The sequence below is a fragment of the Capra hircus genome, assembly GCF_001704415.2.
Source record: "Capra hircus breed San Clemente chromosome X unlocalized genomic scaffold, ASM170441v1, whole genome shotgun sequence".
Taxonomy (NCBI): Eukaryota; Metazoa; Chordata; class Mammalia; order Artiodactyla; family Bovidae; genus Capra; species Capra hircus.
The window spans coordinates 39041028-39066001 of record NW_017189517.1 but is presented as its reverse complement, the minus strand read 5'-3'; the positions used below and the strand labels follow the sequence as shown (position 1 = coordinate 39066001).

General features: G+C 39.6%; 1 protein-coding gene across 1 annotated transcript in view; it reads right to left on the bottom strand.

Annotated features, from left to right (window-relative positions):
- Positions 1–24974, bottom strand: part of IL1RAPL2 (interleukin 1 receptor accessory protein like 2) — a 1078037-nt gene that overhangs the window by 511102 nt on the left and 541961 nt on the right. The window contains exon 4 of the mRNA XM_018044315.1: positions 14977–15130. Coding sequence (XP_017899804.1) covers positions 14977–15130 — 154 coding nt within the window. The remainder of the gene's footprint in view (positions 1–14976; positions 15131–24974) is intronic.

The following is a 24974-nucleotide window of genomic DNA, read 5'->3' as shown; positions in this document are numbered from 1 at the left end:
TAATATCACCAACTTTTTTAAGGTTGTTGTGAAATTTGACTGATTGTAAAGTACACTGCCTGACCCAGTAAATGGGCATTCTCTGAGCATCTACTCCACTCTACTGAATCCAGTTCATGGCTAGTCTCCCACCATATCAAGTTTTGAGTCTTTACCCCTTTACAAGGGTAGCTTGATAGAATATTCTCAGACTTCTCAAACCACTGATTTCAGGTTAGCAGAGAGCAAGGTAGCTGAGAATCTTACAGGTGAACATAATGGAACTAGGGAAATCTGTGCTTCCAGATCTCAGATACCTATACTTGTAAGAGTCATAAGGCAATTCCTTCCAACGAAACCCCCTCTCACGCTCCTAACTCAAATCAGAAGAGTCAGCCAAGGAGTCATTGATCACCTCAGGTACTGGAAGAAAGCCACTGGAGCAGAACTGGCCTAGAGTGGGCATGTTTGCCACATCCTGCAGCCACATGCTCTAACTTGCTCACCTCTAGCCCTCCAAGCTCGTCTCCTGTACAGCTACTTGTGAAATAATCCCACAGGAATGAATGTTGCCACAGTCCTTGACTGTGCAGAGAAACAGAAGTGCCTTTCTGCTGATGGGACAGTTTAACAGTGTTCGTTCATCTCCCTGTAGGGCATAGACACATGACACAAACATTTTCCTAGGACAGAGACTAGAAATCTCTTTGAACCTGGCTGTCACCAATAGGGTTAAGAGATAGCACTGTGTCACGCATGTGCTAAGTCGCTCAGTCATGTCCAACTCTTTGTGACCCCATGGACTGTGTAGCCCGCCAGCCTCCTCTGTCCATGGGATTTCCCAGGCAAGAACACTGGAGTGGGGTGCCGCTTCCTCCTCCAGGGGATCTTCCTGACCCAGGGACTGAACCTGCATCTCCTGCATCCTTCTGCACTGGCAGGAAGATTCTTTACCACTGAGCCACCTGGAAAGCCCCAGCTCTGTGTCACAGGTTGAGGCAAAGGGAGGGAAATAAGGGAGAGAAAGGAGAGACAAAATAAAAGAGGCCGAAGAGAAAGGGAAAAAAAAAACTCTTTAGACCAATTCAAGGCCCTCCTTTCCACTAATTCTAAGTAGGCTTTTTCTTTCCTCCTTGTCCATCAAGGTCATGAGTAGAGCTGACCTTGTTTCTAGAAGGAGCAAACAGCCACCTGCTGGGTATGAATTGTGGCACTCTGGGAAAGGCCCACCCCCCGCCCCACAGGCAATGAAAAGCTGCCAGAAATTCCCACTATTAGTCATGCCTGCGAGTTACAGGATTGAAGTATCTATTAACATGCAAATATGTTTGCTTAGAAGGGAAACATTTTGGCCATAAGCAGTCTTGAATTTATTTCATTGAGATATTAGATCCACCCCACCAGAAAGTGACGGTCTGGGGAGACGGGATACAGAGAAGATAGGATATGAGGACATATAGAAGAGCCGGAGATTGGAAAAGATGTCATTTGAGGTGGGTGGGGTAGGGTAGGAAAGGCCAGGGTGACCCAGGGAAAGAGGGAGGCCTTGGAGGAAAGGCAAAGGAGCTGCTGCAAGCCGGTTTGGGTCATAAGACTTGTGCACCTGTGACTGCAAAAGAACAGTCAATTATGAAATGCACAGTCAGTCATGTGAAAGTTCCCTTAATGTAGCCAAGAACTATTGACTGCTGAGGCCTTTCCTCATTAAGTCACACAAAAGGTATAAATGAGATATATTCTCATGTGATAATCAGGATACCGACATTCAGAGCATGCTAACTGGCTGCTCAGATGGAACAGGAAGGAGAGAGAACACACACCAGTGATTTGTTCCCCTCTGTGCTTCACACGCCACTGCTTCAGGACAGCTCTAAGGTGGGTGCTTCATCCCCAGGGCCCTTCATTTATCCGAAACATTTGAGACCAACTTGCTTCATCATCTAAATTGCTCTTCTCTGGAAGGTGATCCATTTGTCAATACCCCTCTTGTAGTATTATATCTTATAAATTGTGCCCTTCACTCTCCACTTGGATTGACCAGTCTATTGGATCCTGTGATTAGGATGGCTTCTGAGTGCTATTCCCAGTTAGTCTATTAACTGCTCCCCAAGCCACTTACAGATTTTTTTCCCCACTTGTTGCTGGAGATGGAAATAGGGAGCAGAATCTGCACCATCCACACAGTCAGTCACTTGTTTAAAAGTGCTACTGAGTGAATCCCTTAAGGCATAGGTCACGAATAGGCAGTCTCCAAAGAGAATTTAGCCCACAGGCATATTTTATTTGAGCTTCTCTAGTGACTCAGGGGAGAAGGCAATGGCACCCCACTCCAGTACTCTTGCCTGGGAAATCCCATGCACAGAGGAGCCTGGTAGGCTGCAGTCCATGGGGTCGCTAAGAGTCGGGCACGACTGAACAACTTCACTTTCACTTTTCACTTTCATGCATTGGAGAAGGAAATGGCTACCCACTCCAGTATTCTTGGCCTGGAGAATCCCAGGGATGGGGAGCCTGATGGGCTGCTGTCTATGGGGTCACACAGAGTCAGACACAACTGAAGCGACTTAGCAGCAGCGGCAGCAGTAGCAGCAGTGACTCAGATGGTAAAGAATCTACTTGCAATGCAGGAGACATGGGTTCAATCCCTATCTGGGGGATCAGGAAAAAGGAATGGTTACCCATTCCAGTACTCTTGCCTAGAGAATTCCATGGACAGAGGAGCCTGGCAGGCTACAGTCTATGGGGTCACAGAGTCAGACATGACTGAGTGACTACTACTAACACTACTACTACTACAATGTTTTATTTGGTCCACACAGTCCTCAACAAGCAAGGGATTTTCACACAAAAATCCAGACTTCTAGCATCTCTTCAAAAATTAGAGAGCCTAGCAGCACTGAATCCTTAATTTATGTCATATAACAGCAATCAGATAGGGCTGAGTTGGTACTGCTAAGACTCTCCCCAACTTGCCCCTCCCTGTGGCCTCACACAGTCACTCAGGTATATAACCTGCCTGGCTGCTAGGAGCATTTAACTATTGATTAGGGATTTCCCCCCTCGCTGGCTTAGATTCAGCCATCAGCATTAAATGCTTTTCCTTTTATAGAAGGAATTGAATCAGAGCTATTCCTTCTTAAAGCCAAAACAGTGGATTGGCAAATAAGCTTTTAAAATAACAGGTTATTTCAGGGATCCATGGGCGACCTTGGTGGTGCAATGCAGGAATGCATCTGCAATGCAGGAGACAGGAGTTCAATCCCTGGATCAGGAAGATCCCCTGGAGAAGGAAATGGAAACCCACTCCAATAGTCTTTCCTGGAGAATCTTATGGATAGAGGAGGCTGACAGGCTACAGTCCATGAGGTCACAAAGAGTCAGACAGGACTCAGTGATGGAACATGAGCCTGCACAGGATACAGAATACCATAGATCTGAGCTCTGAAGCACCGTCTTTGGAGTTTTCCTTGGGGTACATCTCTTTTTCTTCTGGCTCAGAACCCAGGGTTAAGGGACTATGGACAGTAGAGTAAGATAGGAAAGTATCATGTTAGGAATCAGAAGATAGGGGTTCTAGTCCTCACTATGCCATTCACCAGCTCCCGGCCTAGGGTAAATGGCTTAAACACTCTGAGCTGAAAAAATTAACTCTGCTGAAAAATATGAATAATGATAACAACATTCTTTGCTGCCAACTCCATAAAGTCCTGTGAGAAACAGAATGAGATCTCAGAAGTGAAACTGTTTCAAAATCATAAAGTTCTCTACAAATACAAAGTTGTCTTATTTGTACCCAACTGAAGCACTCATCAATGAAATAAACATCCAACCCATCCGCGCTACATATAATGTCTGAGTACTTACTATGTGCTCAACACTTGGGGACATGGAAAAGAATTAGTCAACAAATCCATCCTTAAGGAGCTTAGAGACTAGTTGAGCAAATAAGATAAACAACAGAAAGCAAGATTATAATTGTAACATAAAGTTAATGCCTATTAAGTATCTTATATTGATACATACATCAGTAGGATGCCAATAGACTAGGTACTTACTTAACTACTCACTTAGCTTTTTTTTTTTTTTTTACATTTTCTTCTATGAAACAGCATTCTCAGATACTCTCAACCAGGGGAAAAAGGGTTATGTGGTCTTAAAAGTTTAGAAAATTATTTAGAAAAAGTTTTAAATAATTATTTAATTTAACTTAATAATAATTTAAATAATTATTTGTTATTAAATTATTTAAGTTATTTAAGTTACTAAATAATTGTTTAGGAAAAGTTTTAGAAAATTATAATACATATTAGAATATTATATGCAGTAAGATGTCTCAAAATGCCTTGCAAAAAGAAAAGCTATATAAGTTTGACCCAGCAGATTAACACATTGCCACAGAACCTCTCTCTATTCCCCTCTCTTCCTTTCCTTTCTCTCTGAAAAATAACTACTAAAATCTTTTAGAATTGGAGCTCCATAGAATACAGTTGGAGAAACACTATTTGTCCTAATGAACACATTTAAAGTTTTCACAGATTTCAACGGGAACATAATTCTGTTTCTACCCATCTCCTTCAAGAACCATATTAGAGACTTGGATCTTACACTCCTGGTTGCACAGAGTAGGTCCTGATTTATGTGATGATTATTCTCTACATACTGAATCAATGTTGTTTAACTATACTATTCTCCATTGATTAAATGGAGAATAACTAACATGAAATCATTGCCATAACTGCAATGAATCTTAGTGGATTACGTTTTTTCTCAACATGGATTTTCTATTAACATGGTCATATGGCACCAAAACATACAGCTTGGAAAATTCCATCTTCGGTATATTCTTATTTCTCCTGGCGCCACACTGTTCCTTGTTTTTCTCCTGGCATCATCCTAAATTCTGAGTTAATTACACCATTACTACTGATCTCATCTAAGGTGCTCATTGACAGCTAAGGATTAGGCTCCAAAATGTCAAGTGTATTCTTTCTGGGGTAATCTAAATTCAACCTGAAGGAGGAAACAGACAGAAGAAGCTTTATCTTGAAAGCAGGACTCCATCTTGGACTGGACTGTGGACTTTGAGCTATATGCTCAGTATCTATGGAAACAACCTACCAGCTGGAAAACCAGGCTGCCAGAAAGAAGGAAGAGCCCCAGGGCTAGTACCTGGACTCTCTGTCACCTAAAATAATACCCTATTTATCTGTGTAACTGAATAGAATCATAAATTCTATCTATACTTATTGGGGTACAACCACAGGCCTATTGATAATTGTCCACTGTTAACTACCTAGGCTTAAGGCATACGAATCACAAGTTAACTTTGATTGTATCTTTCTTTTCCCTTTGTTCCGACTAGTTTCAGGGAATTTGGGGAGGTGGGTTTGGGCACGTACACTTAGGGTATATAAGGTTTTCACAAAAGCTGGTCGGGGTCCTTGGCTAAAAGGAGACTCTGCCTTGGGCCCACTGGTGTAATAAACTGCACTCCACTATCTGCATTGTCCTTCTGAGTGAGCTTGTTTCCCAGAACACATGGCTACAACAAACCAGGGACTTATTGAAGACCAAACAGTTAATGTCCAAAAAGGACATCATAGTAGAATGGTGCACAGTGTGATCAATATTTTGATATCTGTTTCAATGTACATAATACATATTGATGGATGAAATTGTATGGTTAGTGTTTGGCGATGTTTGAAAAGTTATATTTGAGAGTTAGAAAGACCTAGACTCATATCTGTACTTGGCCCATTACAAAGTATGTGACCTTGAGACATAAGTTCACCTCTCTGTGTTTTAGTTTCATCTTCTATAAAATGGGGGAAATAATAATATCCACTCTTATATGGTTGTTGTGATGAATAAATGAGAAAATGAATGAAATATACTAAGCATAATGTCTGCTACCTGGTGAGCTGTCAATAGACATTAGCTCTCTGGGGCCCCGTAATCTGATTAGTTAGTTGTTGGCTCAGAAATCATTTCTCCTGTTGTATTATTATCACTCAGTCAGAATCTCCACTTTTTAAATTCCCCCAACTCTCCACCGAATCTCTAAATTCCATTGTTTTTCCTAAAACCATTCTCGCCCCAGTGTCTCAGGATTAACAATAGAAGCATAAATGAGCCAGAGTTCAGGAAAAGTCTGTTTTCAAATCTGATGCAAAACTACTTCCTCTATGTGTAAATAGATGCCATTCTCCACACCAAAGGAAGATTATTCTAACAGGCTGTGAAGTCTAACTGACATCTGCAACAATGTACTACAGTTGGTTTTAACTTTGCAAAGTGAAGTTAAAGACATTTACTGAAGCCATGGATTTGCAAATCTTCACCAAAGACTTCCAGTTTGCATTTTAATCAAGATTTGTATGTCCAGATTGATTTGCTGCCATTGCTTATAGTAATCTAGCAGCAAATCTTTGTAACCTATTCATAGAATAAACCTCTATTTCCAACCATGACAATCAGACACCAATGGGTTAAGAAATCTCTTATCCCTAATAACTAAAGAGTCTTAAATCAGGAACTCTAGAGCTGTTTAAAAGAATCAGGAGTAGAAGCATTATTTGCATATTTCCCCAGAGAACAGGTTAATGTTTATCCTAAATGGTCAATATGCATTTCTAAAACGGTGCATAAAATAATGTATTTGTGAATGATTTGTCAGGTGAAAGGTGAATTATGTTCTAAATACAGTTAATTAGTGTTGGCTTTCTGCTTGGGTTCATTTTGGGAGCTCCTGTAATTTATGACTGTCTTTGACCTTTTCAAGGCAGACATTCTACTTTATAGTAATAGGAAACCTTAGCCCACAGGGCTTCCCTTGTGGCTCAGTGGGTAAAGAGTCCACCTGCAATGTGGGAGACCTGGGTTCAATCCCTGGGTTGGGAAGATCCCCTGGAGAAGGGAAAGGCTACCATTCCAGTATTCTGGCCTGGAGAATACTATACAGTCCATGGGGTCGCAAAGAATTGGACATGACTGAACAACTTTCGCTTTCACTTAGTCCATTATCCTTAGTCCACCTGGTTTTCCGCCCACCCTGGCCAGGCACCATAGTAACCATTTGCATGAGTTGCTTTATGACAGGAGATCCTGATAAGGATAAGGATAAGGAATACGGAACTAATAAGCCACCACCAACCGGAAGAGTTCGGGAAAGGTCAAAAGGAGACACCATGTGTCTGTCCACTTCCCAGAATCCCTCTCGCTAGCATCCATCTTGGCTGAGCGATGTGTGCACCATCAGGAAAGACTCTGAATTAGAATGATTGGCCAAAGGCCACCCTGAAACTAATCCCATCACCATAAAACCTGAGACTGAGCCACGAGGCAGAGCAGTTCTCCTGGGTTCCCTTACCCTGCTGCTCTCCACCCAGGTGCCCTTTCCCAATAAAATCTCTTGCTTTGTCAGCACATGTGTCTCCTCAGACAATTCATTTCCGACTATTAGACAAGAGCACAGTTTCGGTCCCTGGAAGGGGTCCCCCTTCCTGCAACACTGCTGCTGCTTCCAAGTTGTTCCAGTCCTGCCCAACCCTGTGCAACCCCATAGACGGCAGCCCACCAGGCCCCTCTCTCCCTGGGATTCTCCAGGCAAGAGTACTGGAGTGGTTGCCATTTTCTTCTCTCCAGGTGGCGCTAGTGGTAAAGAATCCGCCTGCCAGTGTAGGAGATGCAAGGGATGTGGTTCAATCCCTGGTTGGGAAGATCCCCTGGAGGAGGGCATGGGAACTCACTCCTATTCTTGCCAGGAGAATGCCATGGACAGAGGAGTCTGGCAGGCTACAATCCATAGGGTTGTAAAGAGTCAAACAAAACTGAGGATTGAACACACACATACAGTCCATTATCTTGCTCACCCTCTCCCACTCCTCTTCTCCTCCTTCTTCTGTAATCACCTGTTTTACATTCTCATATAATCAACCTTCCCTTCTCTCCTTATCACTTCGACTAGCCTTCCACACAAAATTCAATGTGAGAATAAAGGGGAAAAACAAATCTTAGCAAAAACCACCTGAAATATGCTGTGGGAAACTGTTAGTTGTTGGCATCTTTGGCAAATGACCTAAATACGGTATTATATACATGTCTATATGTTGTTAAACTACCCCCTATTTATCTGCAGCCTCCAAAAGAATAAAAAGAAATGTCTATAATAACACCGTACAAGTCTGTTATGATTTAAATATTAAAAGTATTACAGAAAAGTTGCATTTTAACAAAATCCTACTAAAATGCAGTAGGACAGCTGATTATTGAAATAAATCTTATGACAAATTCTTTTATATTGAAGAAAATCATTTCATAAAGCCAATGATTACCTTCTAACTAATCAGTTTTGAATAATTGGATCTTTTTTTTATAACTGATCTATTTAAAGCAAGTAACACCAATAGACTTTAAGAGAACACTTGTTTCACTGAAGAAGTATTTCTCAGATTCATAAATTTTAAAAATAGCCAGAAATTCATCCTTTAAAACTTGCACAGTTGCAATACAAAATCTTAAAAATCTCTATCTACCTGATTTTGTAATTAAGCAATCTTATGAATTTTCTATTAAAATTCCTAGCCCATGCCTGCATATTGCTAAACTCAAAACAAGTATGAGCAAGTTACTCTTTAAATAATTCCAGCACTATATTTTGAAATGCTGAGTCACTTCAGTCGAGTTCAACTCTGTGCGACCCCATAGACCACAGCCCACCAGACTCCCCTGTCCCTGGGATTCTCGAGGCAAGGACACTGGAGTGGGTTGCCATTTCCTTCTCCAATGCATGAAAGTGAAAAGTCAAATTGAAGTCGCTCAGTCGTGTCCGACTCTTAGCGACCCCATGAACTGCAGCCCACCAGGCACCTCCGTCCATGGGATTTTCCAGGCAAGAGTGCTGGAGTGGGGTGCCATTGCCTTCTCCATATTTTGAAATATGAGAGGACAACCTGTTAATTCCTCTTTAATCAAGGAAAGGAAGACTAATACAATTAGACAATATTGCAGCAACAGCAGCAAATAAAAATAAATCTTCACAGAGCAACCTCTTGAACTTCCATACCAAGAAGCCTTTTTTTTTTCTCTATGTCAAGTATAACATTTGAACTGTGTAAATAAATACATCAACTTGATATTTTATTATATGAACAATGGCCCAAGGATAAGTTTGAATTATTTTTTTCTAGTATGTAATACATACAAGGTACATTTTTTATTTAAATAGAAAATAAACAAATTACTCTTTCAGTGGCTGAGGTTTCATCCTCACCCTCCCTTGACAGATTTTCCTTAGTGACCAAAACTCTATTTTCATAATGAAGGAGGAAATAGAATAGGCTCCATCTTGAAAGCAGGACTCCATCTTGGGCTGGACTGTGGACTTTGAGCTATATGCTCAGTATCTGTGGAAATGATATACCAACCTGAAAAGCAGACCATCCCCCCCCCCCCAGATGGAAGAGCCCCAGGGCTTGTACCTAGACTCTTGCCTAAAAGAATACCCTAAGTGTCTGTGTAACCAAATAGAATCATAAATTCTATTATGCTTATTGGGGTATGACCACAGGCCTATTGATAATTGTCCACTGTTAACTACCTAGGCTTAAGGCATATGAATCACAAGTTAACTTTGATTGTGTCTTTCTTTTCCTTTGTTCAGACTAGTTTCAGAGAATTTAGGGAGGTGGCTTTGAGCAGGTACACTTAGGGTGTATAAGGTTTTCATAAAAACTGGTCGGGGTCCTTGGCTAAGATGAGACTCTGCCTTGGGCCCACTGGTGTAATAAACTGCACTCCACTATCTGCATTGTCCTTCTGAGTGAGTTTGTTTCCTGGAATGCGTGGCTACAACAATATCAGCTCTTAGGAGCTTAGGTGAAACAATTTGGGGCCTATAAAAATTAGTTTTGGGGTATGTGTGTGTGTGTGTGCGTGTGTGTGTGTATGTGTGTATATGAACTAACATGCTTACAAGAGAATGAAACCTGTGACTGACTTCTTTAGCATCATTCCCTCAGCTAACATTTCTCAAAGCACGATCCTTGAAAGGCATACAAAAGAGTGCCCAGGACAGAAAGTCAAATTCCCAATCTCACTAATGTACTATATTAGAATTTGGAGGAGATAAATGGGAATCTGTATTTAAGGCATCTCAATTTCACCACCCCTGGGTTTTCCCGTGTGGTTCTGATGCACATGAAAGTCTGAAAAACTCTGAGAGGTAGAGTTCAGGTGAACTTTTAAATCCCTAGTTCAACTCTTTTAAAATTTTAGAGTAAGTGAATTAACACCTTATAAGACACCCCAAATAAGTAGCTCCAGTTCAACTTTTCCAGAATCTACAAAGAAAGAAACAAACATATTGTCACCATAATCCAATAGATGAAAGCATAAAAGAGGTTCGGTGTTTACTTTATTCTGGTCTGACTTAAAATACAAGCCAAACACTAGAACGTGACAAAGTTTACCAAATGACTCCCAAATGGAAGTGTTCTGAAAGCATTTGATAAGAATTTTGTGATTCTGGTTAAAGTGATGATGCTGCAAGGATCTGTGCATGGTCAGGTCCCTTATTAATGATGTAAAACTGCCTATGATAGATTCTTCTGCATGAATGAGGCAGAAGTCTAGTTCACACTGAGGAAATCAGAAATTAAACAAAAGCAAATCTTAGCTATTTGAGATTGGCCCGATATGGTAGTTATTTTGAAAGCTCATGGGGGAAGCAAAATATAATTCTAATCAAAATAATAACTCAAATTTTCACAGGAGGTACTTTATAAACTCAGACTAAGAATGATTATTATATATGCATACTTTATAAAGTATGTATATGTAAAAAATTTAATAAAATATATTTTTACACTTTTGTTAATATTCAGAATTTAGAAAAAGGTGAAAAAGAAACTAGCTGACTCTCAAGGATCAAAAACTTAATTAAATATATGAGTCATAGAAATGAACTTACTAAGCAAGTATCATTTTTAGTAGACTGATTTTTAACACTATCCCCAAAAAGCTAGCTAGACATAAACAAAAAATACTGTAGAAGAAAATCTGTATTCCTAACATTAATGAGAATATGCTATAACTAACCAACTAGTTGATGTCAACATCAGATAGTTAAATGGGTAATGCTCAAGTATATTAATCATAAGTTAATTACTACAATCAATATTAACACTTTTCTGGATAATGTCCAATTTTACCATGGCTCAGATTTTATCCAAAATACAAAAATGTGTATGTAAATTCTTACATACCAGGCCTCCCTGTCCATCAACAACTCCTGGAGTTTATTCAAACTCATGTCCATTGAATTGGTGATACCATCCAATCATCTCATCCTCTGTCATCCCCTTCTTCTCCCGCCTTCAATCGTTCCCAGCATCAGGGTCTTTTCCAATGAGTCAGTTCATCACATCAAGTATTAGACGGCCAAAGTATTGGAGTTTCAGCTTCAACATCAGCCCTTCCAATGAATGCTCAGGACTGATTTCCTTTAGGATGGACTGGATGAATCTCCTTGCAGTCCAAGCGACTCTCAAGAAGAAAATAAGCCCAGACTTGCTCAGGAACTATAGTAGGTGGATTTTTTGTCACAGTTTCTTACGGTCCATCACACCCACTGTCAGGGCTAACTTATGGTATTAGGTTTTGTTCCATTTTGCTGAAAATCAATTTCTAATATTCTCCACCAGGTAAGAATTTTCTGAGTCTTTCTTCCATTATGAGAAGATTACTAATTTACACTTCAATTGTACTTCAGATATTAAATACATGTGCTGTGCTTAGTCACTTAGTCATGTCTGACTCTTTGTGACCCCATGGACTGTAGCCCACCAGGCTCCTCTGTCCATGGGGATTCTCCAGGTAAGGATACTAGAGTGGGTTGCCATGTCCTCCTCCAGGGGATCTTCCCAACCCAGGGATCAAACCCACATCTTCTGCACTGCAAGTGGATTCTTTACCATTTGAGCCACCAGGGAAGCCCATTGTGTATGTATGTATGTATATATATAATGCATATGTACATGCTATTCATTTGGAGTTGCTCCAATTAAGAATCATGAGAACCTCACAGTAACACCACTCATTTATGAGCAATTCTGTATAAATGATATTTTGGATTCAGTTGAAGATGATTTCATTCTAAGAGCCCAACAGCACCTCATTCTGAGGCAGCCTTCACTTTACAAGGAGATTCCACATATGGGTTAAGTCCACATTCTAAACTGATTCCAGTATATCTTTCCTGAAATGTTTAATAATCATCAGTGATACCCTGAAGAGTTTAGAACTTTACATAAAACTGGAGAACAGATATGCAGCAGCTGGTACCATGTTCCCTAAATTAATTGTCCATATTCCACATAGAACTAACACTCAAAAAAGATATCCTTTTCATTATAGAGGACTGGAATGCAAAAGTAGGAAGTCAAGAAACACCTGGAGTAACAGGCAAATTTGCCCTTGGAGTAGAAAATGAAGCAGGGCAAAGGCTAATAGAGTTCTGCCAAGAGAACGCACTGGTCATGGCAAAGACTATCTTCCAATAACATAAGAGAAGATTCTACACATGGACATCACCAGATGGTCAACAACAAAAGCAGATTGAATATATTCTTTGCAGCCAAAGATGGAGAAGCTCTATACAGTCAGCAAAAACAAGACCAGGAGCTGACTATGGCTCAGATCATGAACTTCTCATGCCCAAGTTCAGACTGAAATTGAAGAAAGTGGGGAAAACCACTAGACAATTCAAGTATGACCTAAATTGAATCCCTTATGACTATACAGTGGAAGTGAGAACTAGATTTAAGGGACTAGATCTGATAGATAGAGTGCTTGATGAACTATGGACGGAGGTTCATGACATTGTACAGGAGACAGGAATCAAGACCATCCCCAAGAAAAAGAAATGCAAAAAAGCAAGATGGCTGTCTGAGGAGGCCTTATAAATAGCTGTGAAAAGAAGAGAAGTGAAAAGCAAAGGAGAAAAGGAAAGATATACCCATTTGAATGCAGAGTTCCAAAGAATAGCAAGGAGAGATAAGAAAGCTTTCCTCAGCTATCAGTGCAAAGAAATAGAGGAAAACAACAGAATGGGAAAGACTAGAGATCTCTTCATGAAAATTAGAGATACCAAGGGGACATTTCATGCAAAGATGGGCTCAATAAAGGACAGAAATGGTAGGAACCTAACAGAAGCAGAAGATATTAAGAAGAGGTAGCAAGAATACACAGAAGAACTGTACAAAAAAAGATATTCACGACCAAGATAATCACGATGGTGTGATCACTCACCTAGAGCCAGACATCCTGGAATGTGAAGTCAAGTGGGCCTTAGGAAGCATCTCTACGAACAAAGCTAGTGGAGGTGATGGAATTCCAGTTGAGCTATTTCAAATCCTGGAAGATGATGCTGTGAAAGTGCTGCACTCAATATGCCAGCAAATTTGGACAACTCAGCAGTGGCCACAGGACTGGAAAAGGTCAGGTTTCATTTCAATCACAAAGAAAGGCAATGCCAAGGAATGCTCAAACTACCGCACAATTGCACTCATCTCACATGCTAGTTAAAATAATGCTTAACATTCTCAAAGCCAGGTTTCAGCAATACATGAACCGTGAACTTCCTGATGTTCAAGCTGGTTTTAGAAAAGGCAGAGGAACCAGAGATCAAATTGCCAACATCCACTGGATCATGGAAAAAGCAAAAGAGTTCCAGAAAAGCATCTATTTCTGCTTTATTGACTATGCCAAAGCCTTTGACTGTGTGGATCACAATAAACTGTGGAAAATTCTGAAAGAGATGGGAATACCAGACCACCTGACCTGCCTCCTGAGAAATCTGTATGCAGGTCAGGAAGCAACAGAATTGGACATGGAACAACAGACGGTTTCCAAAATAGGAAAAGGAGTACATCAAGGCTGTATATTGTCACCTTGCTTATTTAACTTCTATGCAGAGTACATCATGAGAAACGCTGAGCTGGAGGAAGCACAGCTGGAATCAAGATTGCCGGGAGAAATATCAATCACCTCAGATATGCAGATGACACCACCCTTATGGTAGAAACTGAAAAAGAACTAAAAAGCCTCTTGGTGAAATTGAAAGAGAAGAGTGAAAAAGTTGGCTTAAAGCTCAACATTCAGTAAACTAAGATCATGGCATCCAGTCTCATCACTTAATGGCAAATAGATGGGGAAACAGTGGAAACAGTGGCTGACTTTATTTTTCTGGGCTCTAAATTCACTACAGATGGTGATTGCAGCCATGAAATTAAAAGATGTTTACTCCTTGGAAGGAAAGTTATGACCAACCTAGACAACATATTGAAAAGCAGAGACATTACTTTGTCAACAAAGGTCCGTCTAGTCAAGGCTATTGTTTTTCCAGTAGTCATGTGTGGATGTGAGAGTTGGACTATAAAGGAACTGAGTGTAGAAGAATTGATGTTTTGAACTGTGGTGTTGGAGAAGACTCTTGAGAGTCCCTTGGACTGCAAGGAGATCCAACCAGTCCATCCTAAAGGAGATCAGTCCTGGGTGTTCACTAGAAGGACTGATGTTGAAGCTGAAACTCCAATACTTTGTCCACCTGATGAGAAGAATTGACTCATTTGAGAAGACCCTGATGCTGGGGAAGATTGAAGGTGGGAGGAGAAGGGGATGACAGAGGATGAGATGGCTGGATGGCATCACCGACTTAATGGACATGGGTTTGGGTGCACTTCGAGAGTTGGTGATGGACAGGGTGGCCTGGCGTGCTGCAGTTCATGGGGTCACAAAGAGTCGCGCATGACTGAGCGACTGAACTGATTCCACACAGAGCTTAGCATTACAACTTATTAATTGTGACCTTCACAACTATTTCATTTGTAGCTAATGCTAAAGTCACAGCAAGTTTACTCTTTGTTTGGAACCTTTTTCTTCCTGACCAAATTATACTTAAAATCTCATTTGCTATGATTTGGTAAAACCAATGCTTACCTGTAACTTTCAATTCAGTTGTTCTTCTTACAAGTTTTCCTTCATACTTAAGCTCACAAGTGTAATTTCCCCCATCTTCTTCTTGAACCTCCTGGATTAGAAGAGCATTTCCTTTCTGTATTATGATGCTTCTCCACATTTTTGGCTTGCATTCCTGCCGAGAAAATGTTTTCAATTAAGTAAAAAAAAAAATTATGTTACTAAGTCTTAGTAATATCAGTTTAGTACTTATACTTTTTTATACTCTTCTCTTTAGTTTTCACAATACGTAGCTAAAGAGTTATGTCAATAACCAGAATACCTCACAAAGGCATCATACTGTATCCAATTGAAACATCGCAACTATCATTCTAAGAATCACTTTAAAGGCCTGATCCTAAGAGCTGAAAGACCTTAAAGACATACTGCAAAAACAGAAAAGCATACAAGATCTGCCAATGTGAAAGAGGTAGAAAGTGAAAGTGAGGTCGCTCAGTCGTGCCCGACTCTTGGCGACCCCGTGGACTGTAGCCTATCAGGCTCCTCTGTCCATGAGATTCTCCAGGCAAGAATACTGGAGTGGGTTGGCATTTCCTTCTCCAGGGGATCTTCCCGACCCAGTCACTAAATGGCATTTAGTGCCCTGGTTCTTTCTATGTAACAGGGATATGTGCTAAGAGTTCTAAAAGGACAGTGTTTGCTTAGCAACATAATAGACAACAAGAGTCTCAGGCATTATTAAAAACTTCTAATTGGCTTTCACTGGCAGTGATTTCACTAGTTATAGTAAAAACTAATAATAACATTCAAAAATCTCTCTCTGCATAGTTAAGAGATCTATTGTGGGGAAATTGAGGGTAGGGAAGGGGGTCAAGAAAATTAAGCTTGAGGAATTCTCTAGAAACATAGCTAGGTAAAATGAGGACACACTTTGATGAAGTAAGGTGATGGAGAAATTATCCACTTACTTTCTGAGTTCAGTGATCTGTAACCAGAGAATAAGATTTGGTTTTTGAAGTCAATTCTTTTGCTCTCCTGATAAGAATGTGTTGCTACTGGAATTGGATTTACTAGAAATGAATAGCTAACACCTTTCCATAGACTGACAGAGATATAATAGCAGAGTATATAAGAATATTCAAACAAGTGGCTTTGGCTTTTGATAATTTTCTTAGACTACTTTCTACTTATTGTTCCAGTTTGTCTACCACACATCTCAAATGTTTAACAAAAGTGGTGGTCAAAAGTTATATAACGATTAGTGAAGGTGTAGGGGACAGCTGTAAGGGGGTGAATTGAATTGAAAGTCAAGTATTTTATCATTTAAATACTGGATCAATCAGTTAACGCAATTAAAAAATTGATCATGAGGCAGATGACCTGAATAATAGTTGCAGGCCGTTTCTACTTTCCCCCTAGTATATACAATATCTCTTCTACCTCTTCTTCTCCCCATCCTCACTCCTACCCTCTGCACATATATCCTAAATATTGATGCAAAAGTAAAATTGGTACTGACTCTCAATTCCCAGCACTGCTTTTGCATGAGTGTGTACACATGTTCATAAAATGATTTGGGAGAGTGAGTACCCATTTATTAGTTTTTACTGTAACAAATTTTTTTTTTTTTTGGCGATGATAGCGGTTTGGACAACAAAACACAAAAACTGACATTTAAGTTCACAGATATAATATTTAAGAGATATACTTGCTTCATGTCCAATACAACTACCCACACACATTGTCAGAGAGTAAATAAAAGTAATAGTATCTAGGGTGTCTAGATATAAAACTGCCTCACTCCCTAGGGTCTTTCCAAAGAACATTTAAAGGTCTGTCTGAAATTATATTATGTACCATTCTGGCGAGGTTTATCACCTATATGAGATTTGCTTCTGAGTTAAAACTTGGGATATAAGGTTTCTGGGAAAATGAAGAAGAAAGACTGAATAGAAAGGAAAAAAAAAATAGTCCAGCTGCCACTACCGTCATACAATAATAATCCACAATTATTTTCGCATTGCTTCCAACTCTGATAGCCTCAGATTTCTAAAGAATCATTCTGAAGGTCATTAAACAAAAATATTGCCCCTCTGGGAACTTTGATAGGAAAGGGAAATGAAAATGGAGCCGCTTCACTTTCACATAGCAGTAATAGGGGCAGGCAAATGAGTCCACACATTCATTTCATTCAAAGACAAATAGCTTCATTTTCTAATGTCATTTTTTGGGGAGAATCCATGTGCAATTAGCTCTGACTATTTTCATTTTCTCTGCATATTGCTTTGTTTTCCCCCCATGAATTAATATTTAAAGAGTATACAGGAATTACAAAGTAACTCCTGATGAATAGCCTGGAATCTTCACATGTTCTTGGGAGAGACACAGATAGTCCCAAATACTTTTCAAATTGTCATCTAGCCTTATAAAGGATTCTTTGTACCCAATAGAGTTTTTTAAAAAAACTGTGGCATAGGGAAATGTTATCTTCAGGTCACCTCCACCCCTCGGGGATAATGTAGTATACACAAAAAGGCAAAGTGGATTCAGAGCAAGATGGCTCTAGGTCAAAATCTAGGGTTCACCCAAGTTCTGAGATCTTGAAAAATTTGCTTAACTTCTGTAGGTCTGTTTTTTACTCTGCATGTGGGGATACTATACACTACCATATGAGCAGCCAGAATCAAGAGGCTTAGAGTTTATTCATTACACTCTTGTCAGGTGAGTGCTCATCCAGCACAAACAATGCTTTCCATCCCTAAAGTTTTGCAATCCTGGATTATATCTCCTCTAAACCTCTGGCTCTGCTTTGTGAAAACTGGTGCTAATGGACTAATCAAGTAAAAACAAATCTTCACTAATTGATTAACCATTCCTCAGCAACATAATACTTTCACCCACTTGATCAACCATTGCTCAGCAACATAATACTTTCACCCACTTGATTAACCATTGCTCAGCAACATAATACTTTCACCCACTGACAATGTATAGCTCCTAACAGGCCACTCTAAAAGTAACCCTAGCAAGTAGGTAGAGAAACTAGATTTTGTTCAGAAGAGCCTTATAGATGATATCCTACCCTGACAAACCCATCCTTCACAAAGTTATCTCATGGCTCCTACCCACGTCTAGATGCCTATATCAAATTTCAGAAGTCTTTCGGGTTTTTTACTCCCTTCTTTGTAGCATCTCTTCCTGGCGACGGGCTGCTAGCTTACTGCTGTCACTGCTTTTGTCTTGCCCCTAATATCCCCACCATCTATTTCCTATTGGACAGACAACATTATCAGACTTCACTCCCCCCAGACCTGTTTAGTTTTATTCTGACAACCTGGTGGGAGACAAAGTGTGGGTATCATGTAGATCAACTGTCAAGATGGTTGTTTATCCGAGGACAAAAAACCAGAGTTTGGAATGTGAACAGACCCCTAATATTGTTTTCAGTGTGTAATTCCTCTAATATTTAAATGCCTTTGAGATCATCAAATTGAACTTCATCAACTGGAAGCTTTCATCGTTTGGCTGGAGGTCCCTAAGTTTAATAAACAGCTTCAGTTTGTGGCCCAGTTGTCCCTTCATAGAACAGTTTGCTATATAGGACATCCTTGCTCAGTCAAAATAACATCAACCTTCAAAGTGAAGCTTTCTGGCACTTCCCTGGTGGTACAGTGGATACAGTCCCTGGTTGGGGAACTAAGATCCCACATGCCACAGAGACACTAAGCCCACGCACCACAACTACTGAGCTCTTGCAGCACAACCAGAGTCCATACACCACAACAAAGGATCCTGCACAATGAAGATCCTGCTGATATATGATGGAAATCAAACAAATATTATAAGCAATCATCAATCAATTAAAAATAAATAAAGTTTTAAAAAAATATAAATCCCAGCTTCCTTCCATTCTTCCTAGCCTTCCCAAATGACATACATCACTTGCCAACAGTCGCTATATTGGGAGCCTACGATATTCAAAAGAAATATCCATGGACCAAGCCCCTTGAAGTTGCCAGCCACATTTGGATCTGGGAGTTCCCATCCTGAAATATTCCCGACTACATTCACAGTCTGTTTCTGAGAGAGCATCATCACACCCACGGGTGTATTTCCATCAGCTTCATTTGTTAGGCATGGTTACTTTGGTTATTTTCAGAGCACAGGACTCATTTCTCATGGTAAGAATACCAGGAAAAGTCATTTAAATATTTATTCTGATTCTGAAGTTCAGACACAAAGCATCTGTGCGACCATAAGGCAATCACATAAACACTGGTGCTCTTCAAATACCTAGCACCCATTCCCTCAGAGCCAACTTCTCTCCTTTCCTCTGGAGATTGGAATATTCCACAGAGCTACCTAGGCTTCTGCCTAACAATCCGAAGGAAACCAGAACTTTCTTTACACATTAAAGATTGAAGAGGTAGGAACACAATGGTGAATTGGGTATCAATTTTGCACTTGCACTCCAAATGCCTAGGGTAACCCACTGCATGGAGCCTTTCCCCTTCCTAGCTCTATTTCCCAAACTTCTATCTTCACAGTCCTAATGATGAAGTTGGTACCTCCACAGTGGTTCAGTATAAATTCCATATTCAAATACTTGGGATGTAATCTCAAGTTATATGTTCTTGAGCATGCTACTTAACCAATCTAAGTCTCAGTTGTTTCATCTATTTTTTTAAAAGTTGGTGATATATGGCAAAACCAATACAATATTGTAAAGTAATTAGCCTAAAATTAAAATAAATAAATTTATATTTTAAAAGGTTGGTGATAATAATAATATTTACTAAATAGGGGTAATTTTGGCATTAAATGAAGCAATGCATATAAATGCTCTAATATAGAGCATGATAAATCACATGTTAAAATCACACAATAAATATTAGCCATAAAGAAGGCTGAGTGCCAAGAAATTGATGATTTTGAACTATGGTGCTAAAGAAGACTCTTGAGAGTCCCTTGGACTGCAAGGAGATCCAACCAGTCAATCCTAAAGGAAATCAGTCCTGAATATTCATTTGAAGGAGTGACGCTGAAGCTGAAATTCCAGTACTTAGGCCACCTGATGCAAAGAGCTGACTCACTGGAAAAGACCCTGATGTTGGGAAAGATTGAAGGCAGGAGCAGAAGGAGACGACAGAGGACGAGATGGTTAGATATCATCACTGACTCAGTGGACATGAATTTGAGCAAAGTCTGGGACATACTGAAGGACAGAGAAGCCTGGCGTGCTGCAGTCCATGGAGGGGGTGGGGTAGGAGTCACAAAGAGCCAGACACAACTTAGTGACTGAACAACAACAAATTATTTTATTATTGTTATTACCCTCAGCATCCAGCTTTCAGATTACATACACATCTATCTGGATATGTTAATAAGTATTAGGAGTTAGTGTCATTCATATTTCTAAAGTAGTCTGCAGACCTTTCAAAAGACAATCCAAAGTGGCCATTCCAAAGAAAGAGTTGATTTACTGTTTCTTATCTGACATACAAGGGACTTGGAAGTTGTTGCTACTATCCTAACAACAAGAAAATAGCTGAACAACCTGAAACTCAATAACTTCTTTTACTTCCATCAGGTAACTGAGGTCACAGTAAAAGCCATTGTCCCAGAAGCTGGAGAGACATGTGGATACAGAGAATGACAGTTCCCTGGGAGCAGATGTAGCTTCAGGAGCCAGCAACGGGTAGGAACACTTAAAGAATAACTGACTAACTTATGTAGACTAAATGTGAACTAGCTTGAGAAATAAAAACCCATGGGTGCCCAGTCTTGGAGGGTGGCCCACACTTTGGTAAGTTTCACCTCCAGGAGCCCCATCAGGTTCTCAGGGTGAAGATTAGAGAAAAATCTTGCTTCTGACAGAGGATGGGGGAAGTAAAAACATTTTGAAATATACCCAAAGTCTGCCCATGAAAGACCTGGAATACAGTCTCCTCTACCCTTTAAAGTGGGGGAAGAAATAGTCAGCTCCAGTCTTCTCTCTTTCCTATATAACAGGAAAGAATATGATAGCATAAGATGTAACATAAAAGCAATGGTAATACCAAAAGGAGAAGAAAGGGAGAAAGGAACAGAAGAATTATTTGAAGACATGCTACTGCTGAATTATCCAAGATTACACCAGACTGGGCATGAACAGAGAGGTTTGGTGTGCAGGTAGCCTACTATAAGCACATGAGCTGAGTTTTGAACAATATATAAAAGGCAGGCAAGCAGGACATACTGGATAGAGGGGATAATGTGTGGAGAAGCACTCAGATGTGAAAAAGCATGGAATGGCAAAAAATATGAATAGCGTTGATCTCTTGAAAATGGTACTGAGTAGTCTAAGCTCAGATACTTAAATTCCATTCTAAGATATTTGCACATTGTCAAGTCTCAAATTCCAGCTCCATCACTGTATAAGCTATCACATGAGGCTGTTCTAAGAACTGAATTAGCTAATGAATAAACATGTGTGGCAGATTGTAAGGCTCTGTAAATACTCAACAACAACAAAAAAACTACTAAGTTTTTAGTGTTTATAGTCTCATTGGAGTGCTTTTAGTAGTGGCATACTACGATGGAATGTGCATTTCTAAAAGATCTTCTAATGGATATATAGAAGGTAGTCAGATTATTTAAGATACATTGCTTAAACAGCTTTAAATAACTTTGATCTGTTTTTATCTCTTGAATGTCATTAATGTCATTAAGGATATATAGGAAGACCTTTTTAAGCCTGGATTCTTATAACAGTTTAGGAAAGATCCAGAGCAAACTCCTGTTAAATTAAAGAGGAACAGGTCAAAAATTATAAAAGTGGACAAAAACATATCATTTTGATAAATCCAGACATTGTACAGTCAAAAGTCAACCTTTAAAATCTTTATTCCTATCACCAAAACACAGAAGCAAATGGTCATCAATGCATGAATGGTTAAACAGTGGTACAACTCTACAATGGAATATTGGACTCTTGCTCAGCAATAAAAGGAATGATATATACCACAACATAGAGTAATCTCAAATCTATTATACTAAGTGAATGAAGACAGACATAGAAGGCTATATATCATATTATTCCATTTATATGACAATCTGGAAAAATACAAAACCATTGGGAGAGAAAACATATCTTTTTAGTGAAGACTGGGGCTGGGAGGAAAGGATCAAATACTAAAGGACATTGAGAAAATTGGAATGATAGAAATGTTCTCTATCTTGTTTATGGCATATATATTCACCAAAATACATCAAACTGCACAAGTAAAAGGATATAATTTATGTTGTAGATTAAAAAGAATAATGTGACTTTTAAAAAACCCTCAATCTTAAATTCCCAGTTAGAGTTTAAGATGTCCTGGGTAACTTTATTTCCACCATCCTATGTAACATTTCCCTTTCTATAGTAGCAGCAAATATCAAATAAGGATTTGGGCCATTAGATTTTTAAAACATGCCTGAGATATATGGCAGACATTATTAAATCTAGTTTATATGGGTGGAAATAGAGGCCTCAGGGCATCCAATTACTCATCCACATTAATGGTATAATAATGACAAGAATCCAGGTCTCCAGACTCAAATATTGATGCGTTTTACATATATCAAATACCCACTCCTCAACAACAATCCATATTTTTTTATGATTTGCAAATAGCAAATAACCATTTTCCCATGACTAATACCATATCTAAAAATAAAAACAAGGATGAATGGGTCTTAAACCTTGTGTCACTTACTGTAGTTTTAGGGGACACAAAACTGAAGCCTTCCTGGTATTCCTAGCTCATTCTTTCTGAATAAAAGTATCTTTGAAAATTCTAGTCAAATAGATTAAGATTTTAAGGATAATTTTCTGGTTACAAAATAAGGCATATATTAATATTAGATTTTTAAAAGGAATTCAAAATCCCCAAGAATTTTGCTAAACCATTTTTTTTAGCAAAAAATGTGTTGGTCAATTGGGCTGTGGTATTTTGAGGTCTCCAAAGACCACCTTTCTCCCTCTTTAAGAAAATTGTCAGGATTTTCTGGGAGAAAAGATGATGGAGTAAAAAGACTTGAGTTCACTGCCTCTCACAAAACACCAAAATCACAACTTACTGCTGAACAACCATTGAGAAAAAAGACTAGAACTTATCAAAAAGCACATTCTATTAATATATCCAAAGACAAAAAAGCCACAATGAGATGATAGGAGGGGCACTTCTGTGATATAATCAAATCCCGTAACTGCCAAGTGGGTGACCTACAAACTAGAAAATAATTATATGGCAGAGGTTCACTCACAGGAGTGAAAGTTCTGAGCCCCATGTCAATTTCCGCAGTCTAGGGGTCTGGAGAAAGAGCCCCCAGAGCATTTGGCTTTGAAGGCCAGTGGGGCTTGAGTACAGGAGCTCTATAGAACTGAGGGAAACAGATATTCCATGATTGGAGGGTGCACACAAGGTTTTACATGCATGGGGAACCAGGGCAAAGCAGTGACTTCATAGGAGCCTGAGCCAGACCTACCTGTGTGTTTTAGAAGGTCTCCTGGGGTAGCAGGGGTCAGCTGTGACCCACTACAGGGACAATGACACTGGTGCAGAGGCCCCAGGGAATATTCATCAGTATGAGCTCTCCCAGAGGTCACCCTTTTGGCACCAAGATCTGGCCCCACCGAGCAGCCTGCAGGTTCCAATGCTGGGATGCCTCAGGCCAAACAACAAACAGGGTAGGAACAGAGCCACAGCTATTAACAGACAGGTTGCTTAAAGCCATCATGAGCTCACAGCCACCTCTAGACATGCCCCTTGACACAGCCCTGCCCACCAGGGACAAGACCTAACTCCATCCACCAGCGAGCAGGCACCAGTCCCTCCCACCAGGAAGACTGCGCGTGCGCGCGCGCACACACACACACACACACACACACACACACACACACACACACACACACACACACACAGAAGAACAACTAAGAGAAGTGGAGATATGCTAATGGCCTGAAAAGGAATTCAGAATAGAGATCTTGGAAAAAGAATGAAGGCACAAACCAAGATACAAGCCATCTTTAACCAAGAAGTGGAAGACTTAGAGAACAAATAAACAGATATGAACAATACAGTAACTGAAATGAAAAATAAACTAGAAGGAATCAATAGAAGAATAGATGAGGCAGAAGAACAAATAAGTGAACTGGAAGACAGATTGGTGAAAATCACTGCCATGTAATGGAATAAAGAAAAAGGAGAGAAAATAAAAGAGGAGAGTCTAAGAGACTCATGGAACACCATCAAACACAGCAACATGAGCATTACAGGGGTCCCAGGAGGAGAAGAGAGGGAAAAGGTCAGAAAATGTTTGAAGAGGTAGTAGCCAAAAGCATCCCTAATACGGCTAAGGAAACACTCAAGTCCAGGAAAAACAGTCTCATATAGGACAAATCCAAGGAAGAACATGCCGAGACACAGATTAATCAAATTGACTAAACTTACAGAGAAAATATTAAAGGCAACAAAGAAAAAGCAACAAATAACATACAAGGAAATGCCCATAAGGTTATCAGCTGATTTTTCAGGATAAATTTAAATGAACATATTCAGAAAACAGAAATAGACTCACAGGCTATGAAAACACACTCATGATTCCCAAAAGGGAAAGGTAGGATGAGGCATTAATTAGGAATTTGGGATTAACATACACACATCATTATATATAAAATGGATAGTCAACAGTGACCTACTGTATAGCATAGTGAACTCTACTTAACATTCTGCAACAACTTATATGGAAAAAGAATTTGAAAATGAATTGATATGTATAATGAGAAAAGAATGGATATGTATATGTATAACCGAATCACTTTGCTGTACACTTGAAACTAACACAACTTTATAAATCAACTATACTGAAATGCAAAATAAAAATAAAAAATAAAACTTTGTATTATCCAACTTAGCATCAAGAAAAAAGGAAAATTATCAGAATGTATAGCAAGATAAGTGGTAGAGATGGCACTAGTGGTAAAGAACTCACCT